Source organism: Rhinichthys klamathensis, unplaced genomic scaffold (genome assembly GCF_029890125.1).
Source record: "Rhinichthys klamathensis goyatoka isolate OS25496 unplaced genomic scaffold, OSU_Roscu_1.1 h1tg000191l_1, whole genome shotgun sequence".
In the NCBI taxonomy this organism is placed as follows: Eukaryota; Metazoa; Chordata; class Actinopteri; order Cypriniformes; family Leuciscidae; genus Rhinichthys; species Rhinichthys klamathensis.
The window spans coordinates 4,605,225-4,619,759 of NW_026606717.1; the positions used below are offsets into that span (position 1 = coordinate 4,605,225).

The window sequence follows — 14,535 nt, forward strand, 5'->3', positions numbered from 1 at the left end:
GGTGCATTGGAAAGATTCCACCAGTCGTTAAAGTCACTTCTCCGTGCGTACTGTGTGCAGCTGGATAGAGATTGGGAAGAGGGTTTACCATGGATGATGTTAGCTGCACGTGAAGTGGTGCAGGAAAGTACGGGTTTCAGCCCTAACGACTTGGTCTCTGGCCATAATGTTCGTGGACTGTTGTCTGTATTTCAGCAGGTTGGTAAAGCTGTAGAGCCTCCTAAAAACTTGGCGTCATATGTTTTGGGGTTTAAAAATCTACTCATCCAGGCTAGAAAACTAGCTAAATTAAATCTGGGAAAACATCAGAAAAACGAAGCAATGGTATGATTGTACGTTGAACATCGAGTGTTTGTACCAGGCGATCAAGTTCTTGTCTTACGGCCTATTGTATCTTCTCCTTTTGAAGCCAAATTTGATGGTCCATTTGTTGTACAACGAAAATTGACTGATGAAAATTATGACGTCTCAATGCCATCGCGGAAAAAGTCAGTTAAACGGTGCCATGTAAATCTATTGAAACCCTATTATGAAAAAGAAACCAAACCTGTAGAAATTTTGACATCTTTGCATCCAGCACTTTCAGCCGTTTCTATCGGTGGGGGTAATGTGAGATTGGTGGGTAAGGAAGAGGAGACCCTTTCGCCCGATGATTTTGTTTTTCGCGGCCGTTTGAATAATTCCGAGTCATTGCAAAACTTGGAGTTTACTCTCCTTCATTTATCTCCTGTAAGATGCCCAGGAGTTATGTGATGTATTGCATAGTTTTCCCGAATTATTTGATGATGTGGCATCGCGTATGATTGGGTTGAACATGACATCGATGTTGGGGACGCAAAGTCTATTAAACAGCGTTTTTATCGTGTTGCACCTGAAAAACGGGAATTGATGGAGAGGGAAATTAAGTATATGCAGGATCACGATATTGCAGTACCTTCTTTTTCTGATTGGGCTTCCCCGTGTATTTTAGTTGGAAAGGCAGACGGTACTGTAAGATTTTCTACGGATTTCCGTAAAGTTAACGCCTTAACAAAACCAGACTGTTTTCCTTTGCCCCGCGTCGAGGATTGTGTGGACCAGGTTGGTTCTGCCAAGTTTGACTTGCTGAAGGGCTATTGGCAAGTGCTTTTAACCAAGAGAGCACAAGAAATTTCATCTTTTGTCACCCCGTCAGGATTACACTCTTACCAGGTCATGAGTTTTGGCCTGCGAAATGCTCCGGCGACTTTGCAACGCCTCATGAACCGAGTAATTTGTGGCCTTGAGGGTTGTGCCGTCTATTTGGCCGATTTAGTCGTTTTTAGTGACAGTTGGGAGTCTCATTTAAAACGGTTGCGTTCGGTGTTGAGACGTTTGTCTGATGCTCGACTTACAGTGAACTTGACCAAATGCGAGTTTGCAAAGGCGACCGTGACATATCTCGGGAAGGTGGTGGGGAACAGCGAAGTGCATCCGATACAGGCTAAAGTGCAAGAATTTTCCTTCCCCAACGACAAAGAAAGAGCTCATGAGGTTTTTAGGGTTGGTAGGATATTATCGATCTATTTGTCGCAATTTCTCTACTGTGGTGGCACTGTTGACAGACTTGTTAAAGGGTAAGAGAAAGTTTTTATGGTCTTACAGTTGCGAATTGGCTTTTGAGAACGTGAAATCCTTGCTGTGTTCAGCGCCCCTGCTTATGGCTCCGTGCTTTGACAAACCCTTTACATTGCACGTCGATGCCAGTAATGTAACCCTTATTTGGGCCTAGCAGCATTTTACTGTTTACCTTAATTCCTGTGCACCTATTGTGATATATACGGATCATAATCCATTAACCTTTCTCAATTCTTTGCAGTGTCCGAATCAGAGGTTGGTTCGGTGGTCCTTGTTTTTGCAATCCTTCTGTCTGGATAGTTGACACATACGAGGAACGGAAAATGTGGTAGCTGATGCGCTGTCACGCGCTCCTGGTGCATTTCAATCTATTGGACTTGAATGTATTATTCCCTTTGGCGTTTTTGGGAGCAGTCTTTGGTCCTGAACTTGGCTGTACACTATGCCTGTTTATTGAGTTTTGTTTTGTTACAGGGATCTTTGTGGGAGTCCCTGTCTTATGGGGAGGGGTGTGACGACCTCTGCTGTTGGTTTTGGGAATTACAATTTGGTTTACGTGTGTCCCTTGTTTTTGTTGCTTCCCTTGAGCCAAGGGTCGCAACAGCCATATGCAGCTGCATCCGCATTCCACTGGGGACAGTGGAAGTGATAAAAAGAGGTTTTCTAATAATGATATTAGGGAAAAATTTAACAGAACATATCATGAGTATTAATCACACACACACACACGCACACACTTCACAAGACTTCACACTAACTAAAGCTAAAAAACGTCTCGGTTACTGATGTAACCCTCGTTCCCCGAAGGAGGGAACGGGAGACGTCACGTCGAACGTGAGCGACTGAAGGGGAACATTCTGTTCTTTAAAAGAATATTATTAAATGATTATATCGTTCAATTTAAAAATAAACATATTTTCTAAATTTACTGAAACGCTGTGAAACAATTATTTTAGTTTTAGATAAACAAATAAAATCATCTTCTAGCAACATATGATGGCAGAGCTTTCAGCTTATAGATTCTCCTATCCTAGAGATAGTGAAGTGCTAAGGTGGATTTCTGTCTAGATATGTAATAAACATTTTGCAAAATAAAACCTCAAAAAGGTTAATTATAGAGAGTAAGACAGAAACTCACCTGTTCACCGCTCATTTTCCTCAGCTGTAGGCAAAGGCAAGTTTCAAATCAGTGTTTATCCTGGGAGTCTAGCGCTAAATTAATCCCCTAGTTTAGCGCCATCTACTGTTTCAGAAGAGGAAGTTGCTCAACTGCATTTGTGAGAAAATCTGCCTGGACACATTTGTGAGAAAATCGAGCCGAGAGATCTCATAAAAAGCCAAGTGTCTCACAATCATAACAGACAGATATGCATTTGTATGCACTAGATTTGGTATTTGTTTAAAGGTTTCATGCAATTTGTAGGATGGTTTGTATTTATTTGTGAAATATTATCTAGGCTCATTTATCTATATTTGTAAAACACAATACATATTTGTTACTCCACTGCATTTTCGCTCAAATTGACCTTATACTTGCACATTGCTTTCTGTTTGTTTGCGAGTTGAGTTTTCCTTTGCAAAGCAGATCGAGTTTGTTTGCAAAATGCTGGATTTCTATCTCAGTTGAGATAATTTTGTAACAATCTAGGTTTGACTCAATCAAATATTGAAAAACACAAATATTGCCTGCTTTTATTGTTTACACACATATTGCTTAATACATCCTCATTATCATATAAAGTAATTATACACTTGAAATGATGAAAATAACAAATTAACAGTAATTATATATATTTATTGAATGTACACCAGCTCCAAATTATGCATTCATTAATTATGCTGATATTTATCACATAATTATGTTATACATGTCTTTACATGTGACCTGCTTTGTCTGCTATGCCTATACACACAGGAAATTCTTGAATTCTCGAAGTATTTACAATTTCAAATTTGCACTCAAAGAAAATGTTCACATCATAACAGTAGCTGCTTTATTGCATAAATCAATATTTTAATAAATTAAAATTAGCTGGAATTAACTTTTTTCATGCAAAGTTTTAACATTCTTTGTCTTATTACCTTGGCTTGTAAACCATATATTATGGGATTCAATCCTGGTGGTATAACATGAAACATTACACTCCCAAACTTCCTACTCTCAGCATATTCTGGGAAACGATGGAGAAATATTGGTACAAATCCACAAATCTGCATAATAATATAAACAGCTAAGTGAGTGCTGCAGGTTTTAATGGCTTTGCTGTTGGTTGCTTTGTTTTTGCTTTTTATACATACTATTGCTATTCTGAGATATGTCAATAACACCCACCCCAATGAGGAGGTGAGTAAAACCACAGTAAAACTTAATCCATATACATTATTAATCACTGTGTTTTCACAGGACAGTTTAAATAGTGAAGCGTTGTCACAAGAGTGGTTTGGAATGAATGATCTGCAGTGAGACAGACGCACACTAAGGCCAATCAGAATGGACACCGGAACTACTGCAGCACCCCAGGCTCCTGCTGACAGTTTAACTATCATTTTATTGCTCATTATAGTTGGGTATCGCAATGGATTGCATATGGCCACATATCTGTCAAAGGCCATGATCATTAGAATAGTATTGGATGTTGTTCCATATAAATGTGTAAAAAATGCTTGGAAAACACACTCCACATATGTGATGTAGCGCTCAGAGGGGTCTGTTAATAAGTCCTTCAGTAAACGTGGTATGAGGACAGTTGTTCCCATAATATCACTCACTGGCAAGTGACAGAAAAGAATGTGCATAGGCTGGTGTAAACTTTTTTCTGCTGAGATCTGAATCAAAATCCAAATGTTAGACACCATCACAAAGACATAAGCTATCAACAGAATAATGAACATGAGCTTGCTGGACTGTGGTGTAACTTGCAGTCCTTCCAGTAAGAGTACACTGTATCTGAATGTCAGGTTATCCATTTGTGACCTAAAGAAAACATACAGATTAATTGACAAACACTTGTATTAACAGCATATTCTCTCAAAGCATTTCTACAGGTAGATCATATATGCTTCCAGAGAAAAGTCATATAAATGTTCAAAAGATAATACTAGGGTTTTCTTAGTTATGTCACGCTTTACAATCTATTTCTTCCTGTAGAAAGGTTACTAATTTTTATCAAGGGAATTTGACTTTTTTTTTCTCATTGACACTCGCTTACAGAACTCAAGCAATATTGTTGATCACTGTACAATTATGTAACATAAGATTGATATAATATGACTACATCTGAAATATTCTTAACGTACCAAGGACAATGACCGATATATACACAGTTGTCTCGTCACTTTATATACAGAGTCATCTAATCTATTAATCAGTGTTACTGAGTTATCATTTGTTATGAAGAGCACAATCTGCTTGTCTCGGGGTAGATTTAAGCTGGCTTGACCATTTTATTTATATGTCACCACAACTTAAGTCTTGTCGTCATACCCCAAGAGTGAAAATACAATTTTGGCTCTCTTTTCTGCGATTGGTCCACTGCTTGCCAGGGGTGTGTTTCTCAAAGGCATTTTTAGCCAACTATGATTGCAAGTTTTGTATCAAAGTTCAATGATTTAGTGTTTCCCAAAACCATAATTCTAGTATATATTTGCAAACAGAATTGCAAAATTGTGGTTGGAACTTACAGCTCTCTACCTGTCTTTAGAGCTTAGTTTGTAGTTAGAATGAGAGTTGAACTTAATTAGATCATGCTCCTGATATCGTTTCATATTTATCTAAATTTCATTATGTATCTTCTAGTGTATCAAGCACCATTTTTGAAGAGTGCACAGCACTCAAGATCCTGGAACCCTGGAGTATGACGTAATATTTCTTATATTTCTAAATTATATTTTCAATGCTTTTGTGTTTGCTTGCACAACTTTAAAAAAAATTCAGAAGAACTCTGATAAGCGCACTACAGGCAGGGGCACCTTAAGAGAACCAAAGGCCCCTGGCCTACAGCATTTCAGTAGCCCCCCAGAGTTAGTTTTATAGAAAATGGTATGTTCCAATTAACTAAAGGTGGGAAAATTATGTGTTTAAGGGTAATCAGAAGTGAGGCATGCATGGGAAACAGAGAGTGGTTTGGAGCTTAAGTTAGGTTAGTTCACCCAAAAATGAAAATTCTGTCAGTAATTACTCACCCTCATGTTGTTCCAACTCCATAAGACTTTCGTTCACCTTCGGAACACAAATTAAGATATCTTTGATGAAGTCTGAGAGCTGTCTTACTCCTTCATAGACTTCTAGGCAATTTCATTCTGCCGGTCCAGAAAAGTTAGTAAAAACATTGTTAAAATAGTCCAAGTGACTACAGTGGCTCAACCTTAAGTTTATCAAGCGACGAAAATACTTTTTGTGAGCAAAAAAACGACTTTATTCAACTATTCATTTTCTTCTGTGTGGGCCTCTGACGTGAGTTCACAAGAGCGTCACGACGCATGCGCAAGAACTGAGAAGATGACGCAGATGGTTCTTGATGTAGTGTTTAAAATGGTTCTAAAATGTGCATTTCCTGGATGTCCGAATCGTGAGAAACCAACGAGAAAACGTAAAAGTGCCTTACCAATGCCGCAAAATGATTTACCTTTCACACTTTCCCATCAAATGATCGTGAGCGTCGTCTTCATTCATCATATCTGGTTCTGGGTCTTTAACTGTAAAACCCCTTACAATAGCATAACCACATTTCCAACATATTACTAAAGATTTCAATGTTTTAATGAAGCCCAGAGTATGAATTAAAACGTCTCAGGTTACGACTGAAACCTATGTTCCCTGAGAACAGGGAACGAGACACTGCGCCGAATGACGCTTTGGGGAACGCCTCAGACGTGACAGGTGTCTGAAATCACGGCAATCACATTGACCGGCGACAGCCCGAGAATCATTAATGTATTTTTTTTTTCTGTTTTTTTTTTTTTTTTTCTTCACATAGCAGCAACATAAACTTAAAATACTCCGTCATTTATGGTCATATAAATAAAATCAATACATGATTATAAACTATAGAGGATCTTCTTTTTTTGTGTACACTCACATTAACCCTCTGGGGTCTGAGGTGTTTTCGGGGTCCTTGAGATGTGTTGGCATGCTCTGACATTTGTGCTTTTTTCAGTTGCTTATAAACATATTATTGGCACAGGTGAAATTACACTCTATTTAGCACACACAGGGCTACCATAATATGTGAGCAACATGTATGTACATGTTTGTATTTTTGAGAGAATATTGTTTATGCGTGGTTATTGAAAAAACTAAAAAATAAAGTTTCTAATATAAGGCCACAAATAACATACTAAATATCTGTCCACAAGACTTTTGACTAGTGGATGTTGTCGCCTAGAGTTTTTGCTTCAAATTGATCTGAAAATCATTCTGCCTAATCATTCACATAAAACAATAGATTGTTTTAAATTGTGAAAAACATTTTTTTGTTTGCAAAGGCAATATGCGGATGGGCGGAACGGCCCAACCCCCTCATTAATAATTAGGCAGTTCTCACCTGAGCAGACTGCATACTAATGAGCCTTTCATTCAGGGGTGTCACACAAGAAAGAATGCAAGGACAATATATATATAAATAAATAAATATTTATATACACACACACACATATATAAGCACATTTTTAGTCACACCTTTTAGCCATCCACATACCATTTTTAGCCATCCACCACGGTAAAAATAAACCAGTCGCATTTCAAAGTCGTACGCGAAATGACCGCCAGGTGGCGCAAAGGGACATTTAGCAAAACGTAAGTGGGGCTAATGTCTATTAACAGTAGCCTAAGGATGAAATAATAGTTATGGTAATTTCCAAATAAGCCTACAACAAATTGTTGGTCATACAGATAAGATATAATCTTTTAAAACTGTAAAAGGCTAAAGTAGGCCTACTCACAGGCTAAAGACAAAACGTTTTCTGGCTCATGTGAGAAACAAACGTTTGGGTATTTCTCAGTAGCTGCATTTACATGGTTCAATCGGAATGAAATCAATCCGATTGATGAATACGAACACGGTGTTTACATGAACTATAAATAAAGTAATCGGGTTGATGTGCGCGTTTATATGTCACACTCACAAGATTCAAATCGGAATTGATTTTTTGACATGCGCAGACTGCACGAATATGCCGCTGTTCGCGCATAACTATTCTCCTCTATTGGTTCTTTTTTTTTTTTAAACAGCAGACTTAATATTTATCCGTCTCTGGTCATGATTTGGAGACGATGAGCATGAACCGTTTTGCCGTGCTGCTTATTGATCACGCAGTAACACCCCGCGCCCAAAACCAGTCGAGCATGGATGATAATCTGAAACAAGCACTGGTGGGACGTTGTCCTGCTTCACTTCACAGGCGCTGAGTGAAATGAGAAATTTTTTTAATAACGGAACACTCATTTATATTCACTTTATTCAACAGGAAGAACAGCTCGTTCCGCGCGTCATACGTCATTACACTATTTCAACGTCATTGCACATGCGCAGTCCTTTTAGTTTCGGTTTTCGATCCGATCAAGTGTTTACATGTTCTCTCGATCGGATTACAAAAGGAGTAAACCACCCCTTTCAATCCGATCGAAATTTCAATCGGATCGAGCTCAATCGGATCGATTAAGGTGTTTACATGAAGGTTTTTTAGTCCGATTGAACCGTCAATCCGATTATAAGTGTCCATGTAAACGCAGCTAGTGAGAAAATTCATCATCAAGATTACACGGGTTCAAATCCCGCACAAACATGGTCTGCTGTAAATTTTATATTTATTATTGCAGAGAGATTTGTCTAGCTCTAAAACTCTGTTACACCATACAGTTTTTTTTTTTTTGCTTATATTTATAAAATACAATTATCATGCATTTCCATTTTACACTAAGGAACAAAATAGTATCCAACAGAACGACTTTGCATCTGTATAATAATAGGCTACCAATCGTAATTTCAAAAGCAGTTCTGTAAAAAAATAAATTATATATAGCCTATATATATATATATATATATATATTTTTTTTTATTCCACACGCCACACCCCCGATTTCTCACGCTGAAGTGTCAACCCGGTCGGTCAAATTCCTGAAAGATATAGTTTATCTATAGATCTACCTGTTGAGCCACTCGTGATCGACTAGTTATTATACCGCAAATTAGTTAAAATATCCCGTAATCTATCTAGAGCGAGCGTGCATGCGAGACAGATATTGTGCTCCAAATCGTGCGCGCGCATGGCAGAGAGGTCTGTTCCCTACAACCTAGAGTTTTTAAAAACATGGTTTTAAGTAAAGTGTGATTTGCCAGGGGGGACTGGGATTTCCTTCTGGTCTAAACATCCCTGCTTCTGCTGAATTATTTTAATCCCCACACCCCTCCCTCCACAGCTAATCAATGCTATAGGCTACTTCACCAATATCAAATATATAAAATAGAGATATGCAACAGGCACGTTTAAACGACAAACAATAAAATCAAAACCAGCGTTTCAGTTGTTCATTAGTTCCAGTGGCCTTAATGCATGCACGGCTTTTCAAAATTTCACAAAGCGTGTTGAGATTATTTTGAATGAAATATTGAAGTTTATAATTAAATGTTTTGGCACACCACGCCGAGTGGCCCTATATGCATTTTTTTTTAAGTCGGGTTTTATTCTGGCATGGTGAGTTAGTGTTCGACAAACGCGGCGGCGCGTTCATTTAGATTAATTTATTTTTCTCATTATTACAGCTAAAATAACTTAATAGGCGACTCCGTAATTTTTTGGTCATACAGATAAGAGTAGAGTAGCTTACATCGTTCAAAACTGTAAACTTGTATTCATATTAGGCTAACGACAAAAACAGTAGATCTGTCGTCTCTGTCTCCGGGAACTGCGCGTCACAAAAATGAACCGAAAGCCACTTCAGCTCAGTCACGATAAGAAATCGGCTATGTCTAAAGCCTTTAAATGTCTAAATATTTAGGCTAATAAATGTTATCTGATTATGTAGGCTAATCCATATGAAAACGAGAGGTACAGAGGATCTACTCAAACATGTAATGTAAGCGCTTCCCAATGAGAAAATGACAAGACAAGGGTGAAAATCTCGCTCTAATTAAATGTAGGCTAAATCGCCCTGAATTAAAATGTAAAAACAGATCAAATAATGTATTTGTCGAAATGTTGCGATATTGTTTCATTTAAGTTCATAATTATTCTATATGTTATTTAATTTAGCAGCATTACCACAAAGCACCGTGTTTCGATATTTATTTGAATAATACAAAATAAAATAAAAACTTAATTCACAAATTGCATGCCTGGTTGTAAGGATCCAAAGATCCCTGTAGACTTTAATATTGAGTTGAACATTATGTTCATGACAACAAATTAACAAGCGTTTATAAATCTGTGTCCAAATGTAGGCCCCATATCTTATTAAATTACAAATATTGTAGTTTATTTATTGTAGCCTATATTTAAAGTTTTTTTTCACACAAAATTTCAATTGAAGTTATTGTAAGGTGAATTCAACAAGGCATGCTGTGTCTTTGAAGCAACAATTAAAGGCTAAATAATTTTTTCGGGATTTGTATGGCTGACACGCAGCGACATATACAGTATTATCAGCTGTATGATGTGTTTTTACCCTGAAATGTTTAATTTCGAGATAGACCCGGCGCGCGCAGTGAGGGAGACTAAATAAACTTGTTAAAAAGAGATCCAGCGCGAGAGAGGCAAAGAAAAACGTCTCGGTTACGGATGTAACCCTCGTTCCCTGAGTAGGGAACGGAGACGTTCCGTCGGATGACGACGAATGGGGGTTTCGCTTAGAAAGCCTATCGACTTCGAGTATACAAAACGAGCCAATGGCAAACAAATGCCATGGGTCTGCGGAATTTGCATGGCGCAACTCCGCCCCACCTCGTGGGGATAAAAGGAGAAAGCCGGCAATATGCAGATATGTTTCTTCGCTGAGGAGCCAAGACTGAACTCGGCTGTTCCAGCGGTACAGCGGAAGTGGCAGGCAGACGGAACGTCTCCGTTCCCTACTCAGGGAACGAGGGTTACATCCGTAACCGAGACGTTCCCTTTCGTTGTCACTCCGAGTTCCGTCGGATGACGACGAATGGGGATACCAGTCTAATCACGCCACCTTCCCAGCTGTCTTCCAGTGCCCTGCGTAAATCTGAGATCCCTGTCGTGAGACTAGCACGGACGAAGGACTCCTATTTAACACAGGAATACCAAGGTACACTGGGGAGCATATCCCAGGTCTTAGGGAAGTATGCAATTACTGCCAACCCAGAGGGGGGGACTTAGAAATACACATATGACCCGAGGGATGCATATGGGGAATCACTGGGGTATCCAGCCGCAGGTGGAATATTTCAACCCCAGGGGTGGCAAGGTGGCTTGCCAAGGGAAAGACACATGCTCAGAGAGGCTTACAGTGGGAATACACATGTGGGGGTAGCTCCGGGAGGTACCATGCACACGGGAGGCACCTAGCCGACGCGCAGGCAAGAGACACTGGCGCCGACGTCAGGAGTGCTGGAGGAACTCAGGGCTTTCGGAGAAGCTCACCTGAGGAGAATATCGCACGTATCCAGTCCGTAGAGTGGAATGGCGAGCAAGCGAAGACACCTGAGCGGGTCTGGTACTAGCTGGTTGAAGCGAGTACATGAGAGGACACAGGCTCCACTCGGAGATTGTAGAATCTGGCGAATGTGTTAGGTGTCGCCCAGCCTGCAGCTCTGCAGATGTCTGTTAGCGAGGCGCCATGCGCTAGAGCCCAAGAGGATGCCACACTCCGGGTGGAGTGGGCAGTCACACCAAGGGGGCACGGTCGACCTTGCTGCTGGTATGCCAAAGCAATGGCGTCCACTATCCAGTGAGACAACCTTTGCTTGGAGAGAGCCTTTCCCTTCAGCTTCCCACCATAACAGACAAAGAGCTGGTCTGAGGTCCTGAAACACTGCGTCCTGTCTACTTAGATGCGGAGCGCACGTACTGGAGCAGTGCCAAGGCTGGGTCTGCCTCCTCCCGGGGCAGCGCTTGCAGGTTCACCACCTGGTCCCGGAAGGTAGTGGTAGGAACCTTGGGCACATATCCAGGCCGGGGTCTCAGGATCACGTGAGAGTACGCCGGCCCGAATTCCAGGCACGCTTCGTCAACGGAGAATGCGTGCAGGTCCCCTACCCTCTTGATGGAGGCCAATGCAGTCAGAAGCGCCGTCTTCATTGACAGGAAGTTAAGCTCGACTGACTGTAAAGGCTCAAGGGGAGCACTACGCAGAGCGGTTAAGACCACTGCGAGGTCCCAAGAGGGTACGAGAGGAGGGCGAGGAGGATTCAGTCTCCTCGCTCCTCTCAGGAACCTGACGATCAGGTCATGCTTCCCCACCGACTTACCTTCTATAAGATCATGCTTCGCGGCAATAGCGGCGACATAGACCTTGAGGGTGGAGGGAGACACCCTTCGCTCCAACCCTTCTTGAAGGAAGGAAAGCACGACGTTGATCGAACATCTCCGGGGGTCTTCTCAGTGAGAAGAGCACCAGTTGACGAAGAGGTTCCACTTCAACGCGTAGACGTGTCTCGTGGACGACGCTCTAGCGGAAGTGATGGTAGCCACCACCGCTGGTGGTAGGGTACTCAAACCTACCTCGTCCCGTCCAGGAGCCACACATGGAGGTTCCAAAGATCGGGACGAGGGTGCCACAGGGTGCCCCGTCCCTGAGAAAGGAGGTCCTTCCTCAGAGGAATCGGCCAAGGAGGTGCTGTCGCGAGGAGTATGAGTTCGGAGAACCAGGTCCGGGTGGGCCAGTACGGCGCGACCAGAGTGACCTGCTCCTCGTCCTCCCTGACCTTGCGCAGGAATTGCGCAAGAAGGCTCACTGGGGGAAACGCATATTTGCGGCCCTGCGGCCAGCTGTGCGCCAGTGCATCCGTGCCGAGCGTGCCCTCGGTCAGGGAATAATACAGGGCGCAATGGGTCGAGTCGTGAGCGGCAAACAGATCTATCTGTGCGTCCCCGAACTGGTCCCAAATCAGCTGACCCGACTGGGGATGGAGTCGCCAATCTCCCGGGAGGGGCTGAAGCCGTGAGAGCTCGTCGGCTGCACAGTTCAGGGCTCCGGGGATATAAATGGCACGAAGCGACCTCAGATGCTTCTGACTCCATAAGAGGAGGTGGCGGGCGAGTTGCGACATACGGCGGGAGCGCAGACCACCTTGACGGATGATGTACGCTACGGTCGCGGTATTGTCTGAACGGACTAGTACATGCTGGTCCCTGAGCACGGCTGGGAAGCGGCGCAGGCCAGCGGGACAGCCAGCAACTCGAAGCAATTGACGTGCCATATAGGCGGTGGGGTCCTGTCCAGGAGCCCGCGGCAGCACGTCCATTGCACATGGCACCCCAGCCCGTGGTAGAGGCATCTGTCGTTACAACAATATGCCGGGAAGCTCGTTCCAGGGGCACTCCGGCCCGTAGAAAACTGAGGTTCGACCACGGGGTGAAGGTCTGACGGCAGGTCGGAGTAACTGGTACTCGGAGGGTGCCGTGTTGCCATGCCCACCTCGGGACTCGGTCGCGAAGCCAGAGCTGAAGCGGTCTCATATGAAGCAATCCGAGCGGCGTTGCCGCGGCTACAGATGCCATATGCCCCAGGAGCCTCTGAAAAAGTTTCAGTGGAACCGCACTCTTGCCCTCGAACTGTTTTAGGCAAGTCAGCAGTGACTGCGGGCGCTCACTCGTAAGCTGCGCGGACATGGTGACCGAGTCAATCTCCATACCGAGAAAAGAGATCCTCTGCAGGGGCAAAGTTTGCTCTTCTCCCAGTTGACCCGAAGGCCCAGACGGGCTACATGGCGGAGCACCAAGTCCCTGTGTTCGCAAAGCTGATCTCGAGAGTGAACTAGAATTAGCCAGTCGTCGAGGTAATTCAGAATGCGAACCCCGTGTTCCCGGAGGGGAACAAGGGCTGCCTCGACGACCTTCGTGAAGACGCAAGGAGACAGGGCTAGCCCGAATGGGAGAACTGCGTACTGATATGCCTGCCCCTCGAAAGCAAACCGCAGGAACGGTCTGTGTCGAGGGAGGATGGAGACATGAAAGTAGGCGTCCTTCAGGTCGATCGCTGCAAACCAATCCTGGTGCCGCACACATTCGAAAACGCGTTTGGCGGTGAGCATCTTGAACGGCAGCCTGTGAAGGGAGCGGTTCAGAACGCGCAGGTCCAGGATTGGCCGTTACCCACCGGTTTTCTTCGGGACAATGAAGTACGGGCTGTAGAAGCCGGTCCTCATTTCGGCTGGAGGGACAGTCTCGATCGCACCCTTCGCCAGCAGGGTAGCAACCTCCGCTCTCATGATAGGGGCATTGCCACCGACCATAGTGGAGCGGACTCCCCTGAAGCGGGGAGGAGACCGCGCGAACTGAATCACGTAGCCGAGCCTGATCGTTCGTGCGACCCAGCGGGACAGGTTGGGAAGCTCTAGCCAGGCTCCCAAGGACTGTACCAGCGGGGTCACGCGAACCACAGACTTCCCGTCGGTGGAGCAGCGAGGCGGTATGGCTGACCCAGACGTGGACGGCATAGCGGCCCGGTGTGAGGGTACAGTCATAGACCGCAGAGTCCTGACAGAGGAGACCAGGGAAGGACGAACGTTCCACGGGGGTCTGCTCTGCCAGGGGTCTGGCGACAGAGGAGGATGAGAGCGGCATGGTCCGGGGACGGCGCGCACTGTCATCCGGCTCTGGGACAGAGGAGGACGAGGGGTGCACGGCCCGGGGGCGGCGCACCATGTCGTCCGAGAACTCTGTGTGCTTAGAGATGGGAAGTCAGCTCTCTGGAAAAAGAGGTTCTCCCCCGGCCCTCCACCGGGGAAAGGAGTGGCCCTGCAACCACCTCCTGGAGAA

At 43.7% G+C, this 14,535-nt stretch overlaps 1 protein-coding gene across 1 annotated transcript; it reads right to left on the reverse strand.

Annotated features, from left to right (window-relative positions):
* Nucleotides 1–3,428: 3,428 nt before the first annotated feature.
* LOC130095601 (olfactory receptor 13H1-like) lies at nt 3,429–5,016 on the reverse strand. The gene is made up of 2 exons (XM_056262355.1): nt 4,894–5,016; nt 3,429–4,570 (listed from the first exon to the last, which is right to left on the reverse strand). The coding sequence occupies exon 2, from the start codon at nt 4,561–4,563 to the stop codon at nt 3,625–3,627; it is 939 nt and encodes a 312-aa protein (XP_056118330.1). The 5' UTR covers nt 4,564–4,570; nt 4,894–5,016; the 3' UTR covers nt 3,429–3,624.
* Nucleotides 5,017–14,535: the final 9,519 nt, after the last annotated feature.

Excerpts from the sequence above, each read along its gene's own strand:
- LOC130095601 (XM_056262355.1), bottom strand. The coding sequence starts at position 4,563 with ATGGATAACCTGACATTCAGATACAGTGTACTCTTACTGGAAGGACTG.